Below are 20,607 nucleotides of genomic sequence, written 5' to 3' on the forward strand. Positions count from 1 at the left end.
GTTTTGTGAGACATTTAGCCTTCTCTGTCAGAGAGCTCTGGTGCCAGTTCCCAGGAGTCCAAGTCAGGGCATTTAAAGTAGTCTCAAGCTGGATTACTCCTGCAGTGTGTTTTGGACCAACAACCACAACCATCACAACCACAACTGGAGGCCAAAGCCCTGTGTGCTCTAATTTTGGTGTTTTTCAGAACTGGTAGCCAAACTTTGTTTACTTTCAGGGCTTCTTCTTTCATGTTGAGGTTATCTAACCATATCACCTCACTACCCTCTTACAGTGCTGCTCTTCCACTTTTACTGCTCTGGCTGCCTCCTGTTGCATTCTGGGGCTTGTATTCCAGTGAGGCCTAAGAGCTCTCTGGCTGAGAAGTCTAAATGCCTCTTTCTAAACTCCAAATCCCATAATGCAGCGGGAGGCAGCCAGAGCAGTGGAAGAGCAGGGCTATAAGAGGCCTACTCCCATCACATCCCCACACTACTCTTATAGTGTTGCTCTTCCACTTTAATAGCTCTAGCTGCCTCCCGTTGCATTGTGGGGCTTGTAGTCCAGTGAGGCCTAAGAGCTCTATTGCTGAATGTTTTAAACGCATCTCCTTAAACTTCAAATCCCAGAATGCAACGGGAGGAGGCAGACAGAGCTATTAAAGTGGAAGAGCACCGCTATAATAACAAGAGTGTAGCTGGGTAATCTGGTCCGTAATGTGGAGGCCCCGAGCAACCGCGGCCTCAGGGCTCGCAGCAGCCGGCTTGAGGCGGTGGAAGGAGCCCTGGACGGCGGCGGTGGGCCTCGGGAGACCCTCCAGGGCCTCCCCCTCGTCTTCCTTCCCGCCCAGGAAGCCGGTGAGTGGCCACAGCTTCACCAGGAAAGGCCTCAAAGCCAGGCGCTGCATCCATACTAGAGGAATAACCCGTTTTGGCACCGCTTTAACTCGTTGTCTGGCTCTTTGCTATGGAATTCTGGGAGTTGGAGTTTGTTGTGGGGCCCAGAGCGGAGCTCTGTTCCGCTCTGGGCCCCACAACAAACTCCACCTCCCAGAATTCCACAGCAAAGAGCCAGAAAAAGTGTTAAAGCGGTGTCAAACCGGGTTATTTATGTTTACCCCACATTTGCAATGCATTCATCGCCCTGGGATGCTCCTGACTGATGATTACAGTAGAGAGAAGTCCCGGGGTTCCCAACCAATGGCCCTCCAGATGCTTTGGACTACAACTCCCATAATTCCTGGGACTGGGGCTTCTGGGAGCTGAATCCATCAAAGCAACTGGGGATCCAATTTTTGGGCTCCACTGGGTTAAGGTAAAGGCTGCATGAATAGAATCAAAGGCATAGAGAGATCTTGGGGCACCTTTGAGGCTGAGTGAGAGAAAGAAGTTGGGAGCAGGAGCTTTGCTGGTCTACTTCCTCAGATGCATTTGGTAGATGCATTTGATTCAGTGGACTGTGTGTCTGAGGAAGCAGACTGAAGTCTAGGAAAGCTCATGCTGCCAACTTTCTTTTAGACAGTCTCAAAGGTGGTACAAGTTCTCTGCATACTGATTCTATAGACTAACAGGGCTATATTTTTGAACTGTATCATTATTGCATATGACCAAATGCATCTGAGGAAGTAGACCTAAGTCTAGCAAAGCACTTACCATGATGGAAAGAATAAAAGGCCTTTGGGAATCTCCAGAGCCCTGGATTGTGGGCCCTCCTTTCCTAGGACACATCCTACATTTCAACCTTCTGTCCAGGAGGAGTTCCCAAATGTCCTCCATTTTGAACATGATTAACAAGCAGGGGTTTACATTTACTCTGCTTTCCCCCCCCCCCCATTAAAAATGAATATAACACACATAGTAATACACAATACTCACATAATATGTCCATTTATACAAACATTCATAACTATATACAATAAATATGTAGAGAAATCTTGTAGCACCTTTAAGACTAACTGAAAGAAAGAAGTTGACAGCATGAGCTGTCCTAGACTTCAGTCTACTTCCTCAGATACATTTGTATTGGTCATATATATATATGTGTGTGTGTGTGTGTGTGTGTGTGTATATATATATATATATATATATATATATGAATATATACAATAAAGATACAATTCAAAGATACTGCCCTGTTAATCTGAGATTAGAGAGATCTTGTAAGCATCCTTGAGTACAACTGAAAGAAAGACATTTGGAATATGAGCTTTCCTAAAGCTACGTCTTTTCCTCAAATGCTTTATGAGAGCTGCTTCCTCTGAGCATTAAAAAGACAGGGCTAATACACATGTGTCTCTAGGAGCAAGCCCCAAGGAACAAGTGGTTTTAGTTGCTAAATATACATATGTTTTGGAAAGTATGCTGAAGAGGTGTGTCAATGCACCACCTTCTTCGACATTAGAAATATATAGTGTCCCAGTATCTATTATGTAAGTGGAAGGAGCTTAGATAAATTAATAAGAAATTTAGTTGTGGCTCAGTAATACATGGTAATATTTGGGATATTTCAACAGTCCTACCCTTTTGGTGCAGGATTGTATTAATGCCAAAAACAGGGAGAGAGGTTTCCTACCATCTCTTAAGGTAAATGCAAAGGTGGCAGTGGCATTCTGGGAATTATAGTTTAGGCCACCTGGAGTATATTCAAATCCACAAATGTGCATAGCATCCTTCTCTTTGTTGTATTAGCCCAGAGAGGGATTACATGTTGGAAGAGAGCGTCAGTCAATAGAATGGCAGCTGTAATGGAAAATTCCATTGTTTAATGGCCTGTGGCATTTCCAAAATAATGGAGAGAAGGTGCAAATTTCTTACCCTTTCTCCATTTTTTCTCTAGCAAGAGGTTTTGAACATGTTAATTTTGCTTTCTAGTCTGATGCCTTAATATTTTTAAGTTTGCCAGTAACTCAATCTTTTTTTTTTACTTTGGTGGTGATGGTGGGTTACTTTATGGAATAGTCTTCTGAGTACTAAAATGATTCTAGCAGCTTAATTTCTAGTCTGATGTACACGAACAAAACACAGATCCATCAAATTGTATGCTTTTGTGGATCAACTAAATGTTCAGAATGCTTGAAAAGCTACCTTTTGTATCACCCAAGAATTCTCTTCAAAACATAGCCATTAAATGAAAAAGATGAGGAAACTTGTAGACACCTTAGCTGGCATCCTACTACAATTTGCACAGTTGTAAATCCAACTTAGGTTTGCAGAAGTCCTTCTTTTTTGGGCTGATTTGATATTAAAATTCTCTACCAGCCACATGCAGTGATGAAACTCCACTGCAAACCCACCTCTTACCCACTGCCCTTCCTCCCATCATGGCCATTACATGGCGGAGAGTGGGGGCAACAGAGAAATGTACATCTATGTTCCTATAGCTAGATGCACACCACTGATGGCATCCTTCTGCCCTCTGAGAAGTCACAAGATGCCCACATAACTCTCTATCAGCCACTAAATGGGTGTTTGGGAGGAGACACAGGTAAAATATTATCTTTCGTATCCTCAAGTAGACAGAGGTCCTTCATCTCTCTGAGGAATAATGCTACATAGCCCTCCCCCCCAAAAAAAAGAAGATAGAGGAAAGGATAATAAAATACAGGTCCAAAATACACTGTAGAAATAATCCAGTTTAAGTTCAGTTTAACTGCCCTGGCTCAGTGCTAGAGAATCCTGGGAATTGTAGTTTATTGTGGCACTAGAGTTCTCTGACAGAGAAGGCTAAATGTCTCACAAAACTACAGTTCCCAAAATTCCCTAGCATTGAGCCAGGGCAGTTAAAGCAGGCTCAAACTGGATTATTTTTGCAGTGTGTTTTGGACCATTGACTCAACTCTGAGTCATGAAATATTAAGAATATGTTGGTTTGCAGGATAGCTTTCCCCTCACCTGTCATGGAGGTCATACATATTTGTAAGAGAAGAAATAGATGATGCTGAGTAAGCCAGTTAATATATTAAGAGAGCTGAAAATTAATTTTGGAAAAACCCATTGATGAAAAACCAATCTGAGTCAAACTGAGCTCATTAGGATATGAATTGAGTTTGCAGACAGGGATTTTGTTTTTCTAAGAATAGTGCATACCTTTCTTAAAAGAACATAACTATTGTTATTATTCATGAGAATTATTAATCCTAATTATTTATTCTTAATAATAATACTTGGAATCAGAGGACTTGGTATGACCCTTTCTAACAAGGTTACAACTCTGAAAGTTGTGGAGGCCCTTGATAACACTTGCACTAAACTTCTGCTGGAGATTATTGATTACCTGAAGTTACTTTAATTGATTTCTTCACAGGAATCTTGTTCACGATCTTTAGACTCTTTTCTGATGGTGAAAGCCAAACACGTTCAGCTTATATGTGGAAAAAGTTCAGAAATTGTCACCGACAAGAGGTAAGTTGCACATAGAATTGGTCACTCAGTAATTCTGGGAATTTCCCAAACATAAATCAATACACATTGGCATCTGATATTTCAAAATGAACATTGAATGTTGCAATCCATGGAAGAACAAAACATAGCCAGTCCATGGTAGCATTGTTAGGCATTAGTTGCTAAAAGGATTGAGTACTATGGGAAGAATCCATCTAAGATTTTCTGCAGATGGAATTGTTTCCATCAACAGAATGATGCACCCTCAACATCTGTTTCGGGCGATTCCCTAGCATTGAGCCATTTTAGAGAGACACAGTAAGGTGGCAAGGACTACAAATTCTCACCTTCTGGCTGCTCACATTAAGGCTCTGTACAGCCCGGCACTTTGTGCCAGCCTGTGGGCAGAGTCAGGGTGCAGTGTCCTGACGCTGGACACCCTGACTCTGCCCACAGGGTGTCATGATGCCACGTGCCGTTCCACATAGTGTGGCATCATGGCGCGCCTCCTGCACTGCATCCAAATGATCCAGCACCGAAGGGGTACCATACAGCCGCACTGCTGTGGCTATAGCACCCTTTGGATGGCGCAAAAAGAAGCCGCTTTTTGCAGCTCCTTTTTGCACCCTCCAGAGGGTGGATCGGGGCCACGGTGTGAGGTTGCCATGGTCCTGATCAGGCCAGGAAAGGGGCGCCCTGTATAGCCCCTAAGTGAATAATAGTACAGATTATATGTTTAGGTCCTTCTTTTCTGAGATCTGAGAGCTGTATTGGCTAACTGGGGACCTTGGAGGGCTGCACCCCCATGTCATGTCCATTGGTTTAGGGAGATTTTGTTTTTCCTTAAAATGGTCCCTAGGGAGCCGAAGAACAATCTTGCCATGGGACTAGGCTTGTTTAGATCCAGCAGAGGCATTTTTTTCTGGTTTACTTTTTAGTTTGGGAAAAGCCTCTTAACCCTACTACATCCTTTGAGGTCAAAACATTGGGAAGTTGCTCTCCTTGGGTGTGGTGGAACCTTTTTAACAAAACCAAACACCCAAAAATGTTTTTTAGGAACCAGGGCCTCAAAAACAGCCCTAGGAGGAGGCGATATTTTCCTCAAACCTGGTGTAAGGGGCGGAAGTGTAGTTAAATGCCTTCAAAATAATTTTATTTACTAGAAAATCAATGGCAGCTCACTTCTTAATTAAGAGGTTAATTGATGAAGTTCTTAATTGAACGAGAAGTTAATTAATTCAGCATACAAACTTAGACAGAAGCAGCAACATACACAACAATACCAGTATATGTTCAGTCATTAAAGTAAGTGAAGAGCATTTAGGAAAGGTTTCCAAGTGACTGCTTGTATACCTGATATTCTTTTGGTGCATTGTTATAGGATGTGATCACACTGTTTCTTGTTCCAATATTTTCAGTGCATAGTGGATTGAAATCACACGTTAGAAGCAACTATTCAACAGCCGTAATGTAAAAACTGACCTTAAGCTTCAAACAGGTTTTCAGTATTGAATTCTTATGATAGAAACCGTTAGTATATATAGAGTAATAGAGAGCAAACCCCATGATAAGTTTGCCTTGAGGTTGCCATAAGTCAGAAATGTCTTGAAGACACAGAATAACAACTCAGTAGTACATTCTTAGAGTCTAGAATCACTGCATACTCTTCTTATAGAATTGTTGCTTCATTTGCTGTGGCAAATGAATGAAAGTTTCCATTCACACATTACAGAGGTGGGCAATTTGTGACCTGCCAGATGTTGCTGGACTGCAGTTCTCATCAGCCTTAAACATTATATTCAAGGGTGGGGGATGGTGGGTGCTCTGTGTAACAAATTGTAGAGCCAAAGCTTGCTTGCCTCTGGGGTACTGGAAATACCACAAAGAGCTTTAAACAGCCTTCACGTTAAACCAGATTTAATTCAAAACTATTGTAACATCCTTTTTTTGCTGTCTGCTGTAGTTTTGATGTCTATTCTATTCTTTAAATGCTCTTGTCTCATTTAATTGTATATGTCAAGTTAAATGAGTTACCATTAATTAACATAGGCTTATATGCAGTTCTTTCATTGGGAACACGTCTAAATAGATAGTCTCTGTACATTTTCTACCACTATGAGATCTGTAGTTCTTGAAAAAGAAAATGTGATGTTTTGTCAGCTTTCAATGTATCTGCAAATATATTTTCCTGTTTGTAGAAGCAATGTGTTGTATTTTCTTTTGACTGCCATTCAGGTTAACAAGGAGTCCATGTAGACTTACCATAGGCATACCAGAAACTCTCAACAGCCCAGGTACAAGGATTTTTGGCAAGACAATAAGCCTCCTTGTTTACGATAGGTCTTGAAGATTATTTATTTATTTGTTTATTTATTTATTTTACAATTTTTGTTTTATTTCATTTTCTGACTACATTTTTTGCTTGCAGTGTTTACTCAGTTGTTGCACTAGGAGCAGGCAGAATATAGATCTGGATCTGCTAATAGATCTCTGGGTGATTTTCAGTAGATCACCAAGCATTACTAACTCACACTTATTTAATAGCAACGATGACCCCATCCTTCTGAAATGGAGAAGATTGAATAACTATCAATAGAAATTGTTGTGCAATGAATTATTGAATAAAATCTCTGGACTATACAGATCACGTTTCTTCTTGCATAATGTAACTTCTGCAATGTTATGTACCCAAGTTTGTTCCAAATACTTTAGTTTTAGCCTATGTGTTATTTTGTAGTCCTGATGTTGCACTAGTCTTACTGTTGTTTTTTTAAGGAGGATAAAATCCAAGCTGATGTTTGTTCTTTTTGTTTTTACAGATCATTAGATGAAACAACATATGAAAAGCTTGCTGAAGAAACCCTAGAGTCATTGATGGATTTCTTTGACGATTTGGCAGACAAGCCATTTACTCCTGAAGACTATGATGTCTCCTTTGGGGTATTTTAATTTATTTTAATTCCTTGCTTCTATACGTGTTTCTAATTTTATCATTAATTAGAGCACCTTAAACTACATCTGGTTGTAGGTATGTTACCATTACGACTTACTAGTACTTCTACAATTTTGTGAAGGCACAAAAATTTCCAGAAGTGTTGGTAAACACAATATTCTTCAAATTTTATGTAATCCCATGTAAATACACAAACATCTTTTAATCTTTCTGTATTATTTTAGAAGCTAACAGATCACACTGTGAAGCCAGACTTGCCTTTCCCAGTACTGCTTCTTTGTAATGGTAACATACCTACAACCAGATGTAGTCAGGCTTTTAATGTGCCCACTCAGTTAAAACCATTTGCCTCACCCACCCACCCCTTCCTATGCATTCAATGACACATCTTTTTTTCATTCTGAGGTTATTGCTTTTGCCTGCCTCCCTTCAGAACTTAAAGTTCTACTTTTTCATTTTAGCAGTTCAAGTGTGGTTGTGATTCATGCTTTGGAGAAATCTTACCAGTTAAATATACATTATTTTTATGTGTAGATGCATATTCTCTCATTCATAGGGTGCTTACAAGCACTGATTTCATCATTCATTAGCCTGCCACAACCATGGATTTTACCACATGGAGAAGGGTTCAGAAGCTGTCATCTTCCACTTACAGCCTTCCCCTCTTAACATTTTCTTTTTGCTTCTTCCATCATTTTTTTTTTTACCTCAAGGAAAAATGGAATTCCTTAGTGTCTTTTGACTGTTAGCACTAGGAGCTGTCCTTCAGGAAGCCCCCACACTTCATATTCACATGGGTGTTATGGATTACTTGCATGGCTTGGCCACAGGGTGTCACAATCGAACAGTTGCTGAAATGACTGAAGGACCATTTGATGTTTCATGATAAAATATCACGGTTTAATCTTTCTTTTCATTCTGGAAATAAAATCTCATTTGAAAATTGCTTTTTTCACTAGGAATCATTAATCTCTACACAGCCAAAATACTGTAGCATCTGTTAACATTAGAAAAATACATGAATGGGAATTTAACATTTTTCAGGTTGCATGTGTATGTATGGTTGATACAGGCTGAGTCTTCGTTATTCGGAATTCCTAAAGCCACAATATTCCAAAAACCAAAATGGTTCATGTGGGTGGCTGAGATAGTGGCACTTTTGCTTTCTGATACTTCAATATATAGAAACTTTGTTTCATGCATAAAAGTACTAAATACAGGTATTTCAGGAATACAAGTATTCCAAAATCTAAAAATAAATAAATAAAAATCCAAATCCAAAGCATCTCTGGTCTCATACATTTCAGATAAGTGAGACTCAGCCTGGTATCTTGTTTTTTCACTGTGGTTATTTAAACTTAATGTGTAAATATTCTACCATCAGTTCTTGGAGCTCACCTTGATTTATTTTACTTTCATTAACAGAGTAAAGACAGTTTCTTGTGTGCCTGATACATAATCAAAAGTTGCAAGCATTAATTTACTAGGGAAAGCTATGTGGTCTCAACTTATTGGTATATTCCTAATATGTGGCATAGAAAAAAAAACTCCTATTTTTTTAAAAATAATGTGAGATCCTTGTTATCTATCCTTTTAAACAAAATTGAGATGACAGTGGAAAACAGGTGGGGGTGACTTGTGGTCTTTTAGATGTTGGATTTCATCTCCCATCATTGTAGCCTCTGGGTAACGAAGATTGCTGAATTCTGCAGTATTCTCCATCCTTGAATCAGTGTCATTTTGTTACCTTGTGGATGATTCCCAAGATGTTATTGGAAGCAAATAGTGAGTGTGAAGTAAGTTTCCAGAAAACGGCAGAAACAGCACTGTTAATGCATGGCAGGTTGCTAGTTATATGCACGCATGTCCTTGTTCCTGAAAGCATGGGTATGCAATAGACAATATGGAAAATTAACACAAGAAGTAATATGGATGAGAGGTAATCAAAACGAAGCAATATGGCTGTGATTTTTTTTTTATTGTGAGCTTTAAAATCCTATATATTGAAAGTTCTTTGTTGTTATTACATGCCTTCAGGTTGTTTTTGGTTTATGGTGACCGTAAGGCAAACCTGTCATGGGGTTTTCTTGCCAAGATATATTCAGAAAGAGGTTTGCCTTTGCCTTCTTCTGAAGCTGAAAGTGTGACTTACCCAAAATTGCCCAGTGGGTTTCCATGGCTGCTTTACAATACAATAAACTGGAAAAAAAATATGCTTCTAGCTAAAATTGATGGTTTTGTGTCTCCCTCACCATTTCCCCCCCCCTGTAGAGTGGAGTATTAACAGTTAAACTAGGTGGAAACATGGGGACCTATGTGATCAATAAGCAGACACCAAACAAGCAGATATGGCTCTCCTCTCCAACCAGGTATGTATATTTCTGGAACCGAGAATAATCTGAAAACCCAGAATTTAACTAAAATGTCTCCTACTTCAGCTTTAAAATTCATTGAGTTTACTCACTTTGGATCCCAATGCTTTAAATGGGGCTCTCACATTGTCTGTCACATGGATATTAACTTTCCCAGGTGGTATAGCCCACTGAAAGCTGTAGTCCAAAAAAAGTAACTTTTATAAGCCCTCTTTTGACATCTGCAGAGGCTTAACATTATAGCTGCATTATAGATCTAATGGGCTGATAAAAAAAATTAAGCCTTTTTTTGAGGGAAGGGCACTAACTATTGATTTTATTTATGCTTTTGCTTAGCAACTAATGCTGGGCTAACTTTACAGTTTATAACATTCTGGAAACTAGAGAGAATGTACATTGCTTATTTGCATCTGTGTATTTGTACCTGTTAAATGCACAGTGCTAACTGCTAGTGCTAACTGAGCTGACACCATATGTTTAGGGATGGTTTAGACCAGGGGTCGGCAACCTCCGGCCCGCGGGCCGGATGCGGCCCGCGGAGGCCTGGCAGCCAGCCCCTGCCTCCCGTTGCCGCCGCCGCCGCGGCCACCCGTCACAGCGTTTCGCCGCTCTGGGCACCGCCGTTTTGGGCGGCAAAATGGCGGCGAAGTCTCACGCGACCTCCCTCGAGGTCGCGTGAGACTTCGCGGCCATTTTAGGTGAAAAAATGGCGGCGCCCAGAGCGGCCTCTGGGGCTATGGGCGCCGCCATTTTTTCACCCAAAATGGCGGCGCCCAGAGCGGCGAAAAGCCGCGATGGGCAGCCGCGGCGGCAGCGGCGGCGGGCCTTTGAGAGGCCCGCTACCGTCTCTGGGGCCCTCCATCAGGGCTCCGAAGGCGGCAGTGGGCCTCTGGGAGGCCCGCTGCCGTGCTTGGGGCCCTCCAGGAGGGCTCCGAGGGCAGCAGGGGGCCTCTGGGGGGCCCGCTGCCGTCCCTGGGGCCCTCCAGGAGGGCTCCGAGGGCGGCAGGGGGCCTCTGGGGGGCCCGCTGCCGTCCCTGGGGCCCTCCAGGAGGGCTCCGAGGGCGGCAGGGGGCCTCTGGGGGGCCCTTTGCCGTCCCTGGGGCCCTCCAGGAGGGCTCCGAGGGCGGCAGGGGGCCTCTGGGGGGCCCTTTGCCATCCCTGGGGCCCTCCAGGAGGGCTCCGAGGGTGGCAGGGGGCCTCTGGGGGGCCCGCTGCCGTCCCTGGGGCCCTCCAGGAGGGCTCCGAGGGCGGCAGGAGGCCTGCTGCCGTCCCTGGGGCCCTCCAGGAGGGCTCCGAGGGCGGCAGGGGGCCTCTGGGGGGCCCTTTGCCATCCCTGGGGCCCTCCAGGAGGGCTCCAAGGGCGGCAGGGGGCCTCTGGGGGACCCTTTGCCGTCCTTGGGGCCCTCCAGGAGGGCTCCGAGGGCGGCAGGGGGCCTCTGGGGGACCCTTTGCAGTCCCTGGGGCCCTCCAGGAGGGCTCCGAGGGCGGCATGGGGCCTCTGGGGGGCCCGCTGCTGTCCCTGGGGCCCTCCAGGAGGGCTCCGAGGGTGGCAGGGGGGCTGCTGCCGTCCCTGGGGCCCTCCAGGAGGGCTCCGAGGGCGGCAGGGGGCCTCTGGGGGACCCTTTGCCGTCCCTGGGGCCCTCCAGGAGGGCTCCGAGGGCGGCAGGGGGCCTCTGGGGGGGCCTGCTGCCGTCCCTGGGGCCCTCCAGGAGGGCTCCGAGGGCGGCAGGGGGCCTCTGGGGGGCCCTTTGCCATCCCTGGGGCCCTCCAGTAGGGCTCCGAGGGCGGCAGGGGGCCTCTGGGGGGCCCTTTGCCATCCCTGGGGCCCTACAGGAGGGCTCCGAGGGACGGCAGGGGGCCTCTGGGAGGCCCGGTGCTGTCGCTGGGGCCCTCCAGGGGGCCCTCATGCGCTGGTGGCCCCCACCAGCTTTTTTGCCGGTCTCTGACGGGGCCTGGGGCCCCGTCAGGGGCCAGCAAAGGTGGGGAGGCCTGGCCCCCGGAGGGTGGAAGCTCCGCCCCCGGCACGCAGCCCCGCACCGGAGGGTGGAAGCTCCACCCATCGGCACACGGCCCCGCCCCAGAGGGTGGAAGCTCCACCCCCCGCACGTGGCCCCGCCCCAGAGGGTTGAAGCTCCACCCCCGGCTTCGGCCCCCCAGTCGCCTGAGGGACACCAACCCGGCCCCCGGCTCAAAAAGGTTGCCTACCCCTGGTTTAGACTTTTGGAAAATCAGCAGTGTTTGATTGACTGCAGCTGTGTTCCCAAAACTGGCAACCCAGATTTTCAGAGTGTTTCACTGCTATATCATGCATCAGGGTATTTTTTTCTGAAACAAAACAAAATTTTGCTTTGAATGAACTGTTCTCACTTACCTAAGTGAATTATTATGTATTAAGAGTAAAAGTTGTGGTTAGGATTTAATATACATTTTCCTGACCTCAATCAGAATTACAGTGTTCCCCTCCAAATAGGAATCAACCAAATGACAACCAAAACACATTATTTCTGCTTTTTTGCACCATGATTAATCAAAAAACAAAATGAGACATTTTTGTATCTACATATTAATTTAGCTGGGTCAAAAAAATACTCAGTGATAAAAAGGAATAGATTTATTGGGATATTTTTGTCCTAATGTTTTTAGATTTTTTTAAAAAAACCTGTACAGGGCAAGTGGCTAAAATTCGGGAATAATGTTTACAGCTGTGTAGCTGACAATGCCTTAGAATGCCTACAAGATAAGTTTACTACTTTGTTGATTCTGCAACATAATGTGACTCTGATGATTAAAAATAAAAAGAAATCAAATATTAAATTGTAGTTGCCATTCCTAGCTCAATACTGTACTTTCTATAGTTGTTGAAAATCAGAGGAAGCTAAAAAAAAAGTACCCATACAGTGCTCTTTCTGCCCAGCAGAGGGTGCCCCATAGCAGTAGAACTGATGTGTGCTCAATCACTCCTGTTTGGAGAATGAAAATACAGTGGACCCTTAGTATCCGCTGGGGCTTGGTTCCAGGACCTCACCGTGGATAACAAAAATCCATGGATGCTCAAGTCCCATTTAATACAATGGCTTAGTAAAATTGTGTCCCTTGTATAAAATAGCAAGATGAATTTATGGAATTTTGGAATTTATGCATTATTTAAATATTTTCAAACTGTAGAGACTTGAATCCATGGCTAAAAAATCTGTAGATACAAAGGGCTGACTGTAGTTAAAATGCTGTTTTATCTAAATTTATATCTTGCTTGTGGCCTAAAAAAAGTACCAGATCCTGTCTGATCTTGGAAGCAAACAGGCTCAGCCCTGGCTAGTACGTAGATGGGAGGCTATCATTGAATACCAGGTGCTACAGGCTATATTTCAGAGGATTTAACTGTCATGGAACTGAGTATTCCTTACCCAGGGTGAAATTCGTGGGATCGCCATAAGTCTCCAGGCAATTTCAAGGGGGTGCGCGCACACGTACACACACTGCTTAGGTGACACATACGTTAAAATTTAAAAGCAATCTTGAACACATTAGAGAGATATTAATTTTCTCCTCAAACATCCAAACTAGGTTGCTTTCAGTCATTTCATGAATCTTATTCTGTGATAATCTATGAAAACTATAGGGCCAGAGTGTAAAGTGAAGCACCAAAAATAAAATGGATTCTTTACATTGGGTTTAGTGGGCTATACCACCTGGAAAAGTGGAATTGCAGGCATACCCCAGTTAACAAATCTTCTGACAAAGAAGTTCCTTTTTACCATTTTTGTGGGAGCCAATCACCCACCCTTCTTTTTGTATTCTATCTAGCTCAAAGGAGTTTTTTAAAGCATTGGGAGTGGGAGGATGGTGAAGGACAGAATTTCAGTATTGGATTGTAACAGTGTAAACAATGCAATATAATATTACTTGGGAAAGAATAGAATTCTGCCTTAGATTATCCTACTGTAGCTGTGTGTGCTTATATACAACTGGCAAGGTAAACTGCCTCCAGATGACGGCACAGCCCACTCCCAAAGTGGGCCACAGTCACAGGTCCCAAGCTGCACTGACCAGGGGGCGGTTTAAACTTACTCCTTTTTAACCCAGTTCTTTGGACTGGAATGCAGCCTTGGCATGGTTTCCAGCTGCTTTGGGGGTGTGCATCGTGTAAACGCCCCCCTCCCCAGAAGCTACTTTATTTGGCCTGTGTGTTTCAGGCCTTATATAGTTCCTCCCCCTCCAATCCTGTGAGGTATGTTAGAGTGAGAGATAGCTGAAGGTTTCCCATTGGGCTTCATGGCTGAGTGTGGATTTGAACCAAGGCCTCTCCTGTGCTTGTCTGACACTCTAACCAGTACAGTGTTGACTGCATGAAACATGGCCTTGTAGAAGAGTGGCTCAAGTACTTTAACACCTCTTCACCTCTTTGTAGCACAAAATCTTAAAAGTAACTTGAAAAGAGGATAGTCTGCTCATCCAATCAGGTTTTGCTGATCTTTGACAAAAGATTATTGAGAGAAAGCAGCCATGTAGTGAAGAGGAAAGATAATTTTATAGGGCGAAAGTGATTCCTTAGAATAAGTCCAACTGTTATTTTCATCTCAGCAGGGCCAAACACACATGCTGTTTTGCAACCTACCAACATGTTGGATAATTCACATGGACTAATTGTCCAGGGTTCTGTTCTGAACTAGTTGGAAACAATACCAAATCTTTGTGGTAGGAAAACAACAACAGCCAAGTTTGGGTACTGGTTTACTTAGCGCTGGATGACATTGCAGGTTTCTTTGGCTTTTAAATTGGTGCTTCTCAAACATATCTGTCAGACATTTAGACATTATAGGAAACAGCAAAGCAGGAAGTGTCTGTGAGTCACATTTCTGTTTTTGGCACTTCAGCTGTAACTTGTGAGAGGTTTGTATGTTGTCCATGCCTCTGGAGTACAGTCTTGTCTCCCTTTCCACACACTATAGCAGAGTACTTGGGCCCATGGTGGGGCAGCTCTCCATTTGTATATAAAGTAGGAATGGAGTTCTGTTACATACATTAGAAGTTTTAGGCTGGGGAAGGAAGTAAAACTTGCTCCTCTCTTGCCTACTGTGCTCCTTCAGTTTGTACAATTTTCTCCCAACTTAATACCAACATGGGAACTGAGCCAGAAGAAAATTGCTTAAAGCAGCCTTTCCAAACTAGCAAATTTTGCATGTACTGGACAGCAGTTCCCAGCATCCATAACTAACATGGATGTGGTAGTTGGGTGTGATGGTGTTTGAATAATAATAATAATAATAATAATAATAATAATAAAATTTATTTGTGTTTCCCTGCCTCTCCCAATGGATCGAAGCGGGGTTACAGACTACTAAAATCAATACATATAACACTCTTATAAACCATAAAATATTAAAACATTCCAACAGCAATATTATGTCAACACTCATCAATATAACAGTGCAAAATTCCATCAACCATCCAACATCCATGGGCAAAGCAGAGTATCGTCAGCAGGGGTATAGATCTTCACACTTCGGGGGGGGGGGGGGAAGCTTGAGAAAAGAGCACAGTTTTAAGTCTCTTTTTAAATGTTTCCAAGGGAGTCGTGAGACGGAGCTCCTCAGGTAAACTATTCCAAATCCGTGGGGCCATTATGGTGAAGGCCTTTTGGGATGATGAAACATATTTGGAAGATGGTGTTTCCAGTAAATTCTTGCCAGATGTACTGAGTGTGCGGGGAGGATCGTACGGGGAGATGCGGTCCCTCAAGTAACTCAGGCCCAAGCCATGTAGGGCTTTATAGGTGATAACCAACACCTTGTACTGTGCCCAGAAGTAAATGGGAAGCTAATGAAGATCTTTTAAAATAGGTGTTATATGGTCAAACCTAGATGCACCAGTGACCAATCTGGCTGCCATATTTTGGACTAACTGAAGCTTCCGGACTTGGTACAAGGGTAGCCCCATGTAGAGTGCATTACAGAAATCTAGACGAGAGGTTACCAGAGCGTGTACCACTGTTTCAAGGTCTCTTTGGCCCAGGTAGGGTCGCAGTTGGCGTATGAGCCGAAGTTGATAGCAAGCACTTCTGGTTGTCGCATCTACTTGAGATGTCAACTGCAGGGACGAGTCCAGAAGTACTCCTAAACTGTGAACTTCGTCGTTTAGGGGAAGTGTGATCCCGTCCAGGACAGGTGGATAAATTTCCTTCCCGGGCCTGGGGAACCTATCACAAGTACTTCCGTTTTCTCTGGTCCCAATACATCTAAAGTCCCAATACAGTACATCTAAAGAGGTCTCTGACACATCTGCCAAGCTAGAGAGTACTAATTTAAAACAGTAGGTCGTAGCAAGACAAGCTGGGGGGAAAGGGTATATTTTGCTTTCCTTTCCAGCTTGCTCATACTTGTGAACAAGGCAGAAACAAGGATAATTGCTCCATGGACAGCAGTCCAATCATGTCTAGTTTGACCTTTTCTTGCACATTCTGTCAGTGTTGCTTATAATACACGGAACCATCCCTAAGGTGACAAGGCGGGATATAAATAAATAAGTATTATTATTATTATCATCATTATTATTATTAAGACACTGGCTGCCTTCTGATTGTAATGAACAAGAACTGACTCTACTTGCTTCATTCTATTATATGTAGCATAATTCATTATTTTCTGGTTTAAGCAACTTGTAGTTTCTCGCTCTGTCTGGACCAATAAACTATGGTTTCGTAGAGTCCTTTGCAGCAAGACTGCACAATAAGATCAAGCAATGGCTTGCAATTTGGTTTGGAGTGCTTACGCAAACCATAGGTTGGCAGTTTGGGCATAATGGCAGGTTATAATTTCATTGTATCGGAAAGACATTAAACAAGCCTATGTGTAAAGAGGAGTGACAGCATAGTGTATATTCATAAATTACAAAATTCTGTCTGGGAGGACTCTGAAATCAACCAATGTGAAAGTTTTCTGTGTATCCAGGGAAATTATTATTATTATTATTAACCTTTATTTATAAAGCGCTGTGTTGAAACTTAACTTCTCAGGCTTCCTGGCCTATCCTCCCTGCTTTCATTGTCAGGGTTGCTTTGGCCTTCTGCATGATGTAATTCTTCAGTATACATAGCCTTCTGTCGTATTTTGTAGACATAGTGCTCCAGTGGTTCCGTTCCTACCTCTCGGGTCGATTCCAGATGGTGCAGCTGGGGGACGTGTGCTCTGATAAGAGGGCCCTTACATCTGGTGTCCCTCAAGGAGCCATTCTGTCCCCCATGCTATTTAACATTTACATGAAACCGCTGGGAGAGATCATCCGGAGACACGGGGCGCGGTGTTATCAGTACGCTGATGACACCCAAATATGTTTCTCTGTGTCTCCGACTGATGCAGTGACCAGGGATGGCATCTCTCCTCTGGATGCCTGTCTGGAGTCAGTAATGGGCTGGATGAGGGAAAACAGACTCAGACTGAATCCAGAGAAAACGGAAGTACTTGTGATAGGATCCCTGGGTCCAGGTTTGGAGATTTGTCCACCTGTCCTAAATGGGGTCACACTTCCCCTGAAGGACTCTGTTTGCAGTCTGGGGGTGCTCCTGGACTCGTCGATCCACCTTACATCTCAGGTGGATGCGACAGTCAGGAGCACCTGTTATCAGCTTCGGTTGATACGCCAGCTGCGACCCTACCTGGGCCGAGGGGACCTTGAAACAGTGGTACATGCTCTGGTAACCTCTCGATTGGATTTCTGTAACGTGCTCTACATGGGGCAACCCTTGTACCAAACCCGGAAGCTTCAATTAGTGCAGAACATGGCAGCCAGACTGGTCACTGGATGTTCCAGGTCCAGCCATATAACACCTGTTCTGCAAGATCTACATTGGCTGCCTATTCGCTTCCGGGCACAATACAAGGTGTTGGTTATAACCTATAAAGCCCTAAATGGCTTGGGCCCAGGGTACTTGGAGGACCGCCTCTCCCCATATAATCCGCCCCACACACTCAGGTGAGCCGGGAAGCAACTTCTGAGGGTTCCTCCTTCGAAACACTCTACGACTGCACAGAGGGCGTTTTCAACCTCAGCCCCGCAGTTATGGAACTCGCTTCCCGAAGAGCTCCGCTCGACCCCCTCCCTCGACCAATTTAGGAAGAGACTCAAAACCTTTCTCTTCGAACAAGCTTTCCCCCAAATGTTGTAACGCTTCTTCCCCCACCCCTCCTCTTGCACCTGCACTTTGGCTAGTTTTTGTACTGTTTTTAATCTGTGTTTCTAATTCTTGGTTTTAATTGTTTGATATTGCATTGTTTTTATTTATCGTTTGTTGTTGCCATGATGCTGTAACCCGCCTTGATCTCAAGGAAAGGCGGGCTATAAATAAACGATTTATTATTTATTATTTATTTACATTTTTACTCTACTCTTATTCTTTCACAGTGGCCCAAAGCGTTATGACTGGACTGGGGGGAAATGGGTGTATTCTCATGATGGCATCTCTCTTCATGAACTACTGGCAAAGGAACTTTCAGTTGCACTTAAAACCAAATTGGATTTATCAGCTTTAACATATGCCGGACAAGAACATACTTGATATTATCTCAGAAATTGAAAAACTTTGAAGTTTGGTCCATGGTCTTCCTCACTCACCTATTTTTGGATCTTAATTCAACTTGAATTTTTTTGAAACACTTGTTGTTGAAGGTCATTTTTCTTATGAAACAATATGAAAGTATTTTTTCTAGTGTTATATGTTTCTCTCCCCCCCCCCCCTCCTCCCCATTTTGTTTGGGATGTACGTCCTTGCCTGCTAACCTGTGAACTCTGGAGATAAAGATGACTTTGGGAACTACTGGGTAAACTACTTTTAGGAAATACTATTGCTAGTTAATATGCTAGCTTTTAGAATAACTAATCTGCAGTTAGATTTATTCCCTTTAATTGGAGATTTAACCCCGATAACTGAAAAATCAAGATTGATTTATTTAAACCATGGAGATTATAATGATGAAAACCATTTATACAAGATGGAAATGTATTTATACCAGGTGTAGTATGTCTATTGGTCTTACCAACAAGTGCAGCGATTTCCAAAAGTTACCTTGTGATTATAAACAGTGAAATAATATTATTGTTGAATTGAGAATAACTAGATTAATAGTGAACCTCTTTAAATAATTGTTGGATTAGCAGCTCATGGTTAATGCAGTGTTTTGATTCCCTCAGTGCAATGTTAAAGTTTAGCATGCTTAGAAATATTCCACATGACAAGGTAACAAAGCCATTTTAAACAAAATGGCCTGGCTTTAGAGCTCTACTCTACATTTGCTGTTAGAGAAGAAGGCAGCAAAGAGCAATTTTCTGGTTCCTCAAGCACCCCTTTAGGACTGCTATCTATTTTGTCCTGTGGGTGATGATACAGGAGACTGCACAGAAAAAAGAAATCAAACAAAATAGCTATCCTATAGTATTGCACAAGTTCCCTCGACTTTCAGAAACAGATTTTCAGGGGGCTGCAGTGGCTAAAAGGAACCATTAGATGGTCTAGTTTCTGTGTGCAGAAGCTCTTTCTGCTAGTACAAAGCATTCACTTCGTGTGGTGTTTCCTGTTTATTTATATGTGGATTTTCGTAGTTCATATCCTGTTCTTCATACCCATTCTCAAATATCACAGCAGAGGTAGTGATACTATGAAATATCCAACAGTAGAATAGGGATATGTTTGTGTATGTAAAACTCTACAAATATACCAATTAATCCACAGCAGAGCTTTCTAGCCACAAAAGTCCATGTGAACAAGTAGATCTTAACACCAAAATGATAGTAAGGTTGGTGCCAGACATTTCTTGAACCAACCATGAAATAATGAGACCAGACACAGTATTTGGGGTTAAACAAGCACCATTTTTATTGACCTAAACCCTATTTAAATGTTTGAGGCCTGGCGCTGAGCAAACAAAATGGGGAGCAACCTGGTGCAGGTTTAACTGAGGCCCAGATGTCAACTTATGACACCTCCCCAGGCACCCAAGGGCAATCCAAAGAGATTTGTTGCTATCTTGGGCAGTCATTTTGGAAGGCAAACCTGGGGGCTCCCTGCCATGCACCACAACTTTACAGAGAGAGTAAGCTCCCAGATCAGCCCCAAGGGCAGACTCTTTCACAAGCCTCCTGGTCCTGTGGAGACAGTTCCAGAGCCCAGCCCTCTACCACAATAGGGTGCTAAGGTATACACCGATCTCATAACTTCTCCCCCCACTACCTGCCAGATGGAAGCCTATTTAATGACACCACTATGAACCAAAGTTCCACCAGATACAAAATGGAGTAGGCGAAATACCCAAGTAAAGGGGGGGAAATCCATACCTGGCACCAGAAATGCCCACACTGCACTGTTCGTGGAGATCCAACAAAAGAGGTTATGTGAGGGGGCAGCAGGCCCTTAAATAACCTCCTTTCTCGCCACCTGCACATGATCTTGTTTGGTCCCACGGACCAAGCACAAAGCTCCCTCTCCTGCAGGTCTCTCATGGAGGCCAACAAGGGCCCCCCTCTCCTGCAGTCCCATTTGTCACATGGCTTGGGGACATAAACTATTGATAGTGCATTTCAGAGGGAAAGCCTTGTTGAGTGAAACCATCAGATGTACTCCTTCCAGTAGAGAAGACTTGTTTCCTATTGCTAGTTGCAGTTGAAGAATTAATGCAGAACCCAGGAGGGGGAGACAAATGAAGACCCTGTAACCCATATGAGGTGGAGATGGCTGTTTAATAAAAAATCTATGACCTTCCTCTGAAACTCTGACCTGACATACAGTGGGTCTTTGGTATTTCCTGGTGTTTGGTTCCAGGACCCCTGTGAATACCAAAATATAACACAGCAAAATCAAGGTTTGCCGTTTGGAATTTTTCTTTGGAATATTTTCAAGCCATGGATGGTTGAATCTGGATGAAGAATCCGTGGATA

At 43.6% G+C, this 20,607-nt stretch overlaps 1 protein-coding gene across 1 annotated transcript; it reads left to right on the forward strand.

The window, feature by feature from the left end:
* The first annotated feature begins 594 nt into the window (after positions 1–594).
* FXN (frataxin) lies at positions 595–20,439 on the forward strand. Its single transcript, XM_089490360.1, has 5 exons — positions 595–837; positions 4,283–4,380; positions 7,179–7,299; positions 9,584–9,681; positions 18,082–20,439. The coding sequence occupies exons 1-5, from the start codon at positions 697–699 to the stop codon at positions 18,233–18,235; spliced, it is 612 nt and encodes a 203-aa protein (XP_089346486.1). The 5' UTR covers positions 595–696; the 3' UTR covers positions 18,236–20,439.
* Positions 20,440–20,607: the final 168 nt, after the last annotated feature.

This window comes from Sceloporus occidentalis, unplaced genomic scaffold, assembly GCF_023333645.1.
Source record: "Sceloporus occidentalis isolate IW3139 unplaced genomic scaffold, rSceOcc1.0.p SCAF_1, whole genome shotgun sequence".
In the NCBI taxonomy this organism is placed as follows: Eukaryota; Metazoa; Chordata; class Lepidosauria; order Squamata; family Phrynosomatidae; genus Sceloporus; species Sceloporus occidentalis.

What these genes read in the sequence shown, in the direction of transcription:
- FXN (XM_089490360.1), top strand. Translation starts at nt 697, where the DNA reads ATGTGGAGGCCCCGAGCAACCGCGGCCTCAGGGCTCGCAGCAGCCGGC. An exon ending in GAAATTGTCACCGACAAGAG is followed by an intron (nt 4,381 to 7,178) that starts GTAAGTTGCACA and finishes TTGTTTTTACAG; the next exon opens with ATCATTAGATGAAACAACAT. An exon ending in TGGCTCTCCTCTCCAACCAG is followed by an intron (nt 9,682 to 18,081) that starts GTATGTATATTT and finishes ATTCTTTCACAG; the next exon opens with TGGCCCAAAGCGTTATGACT.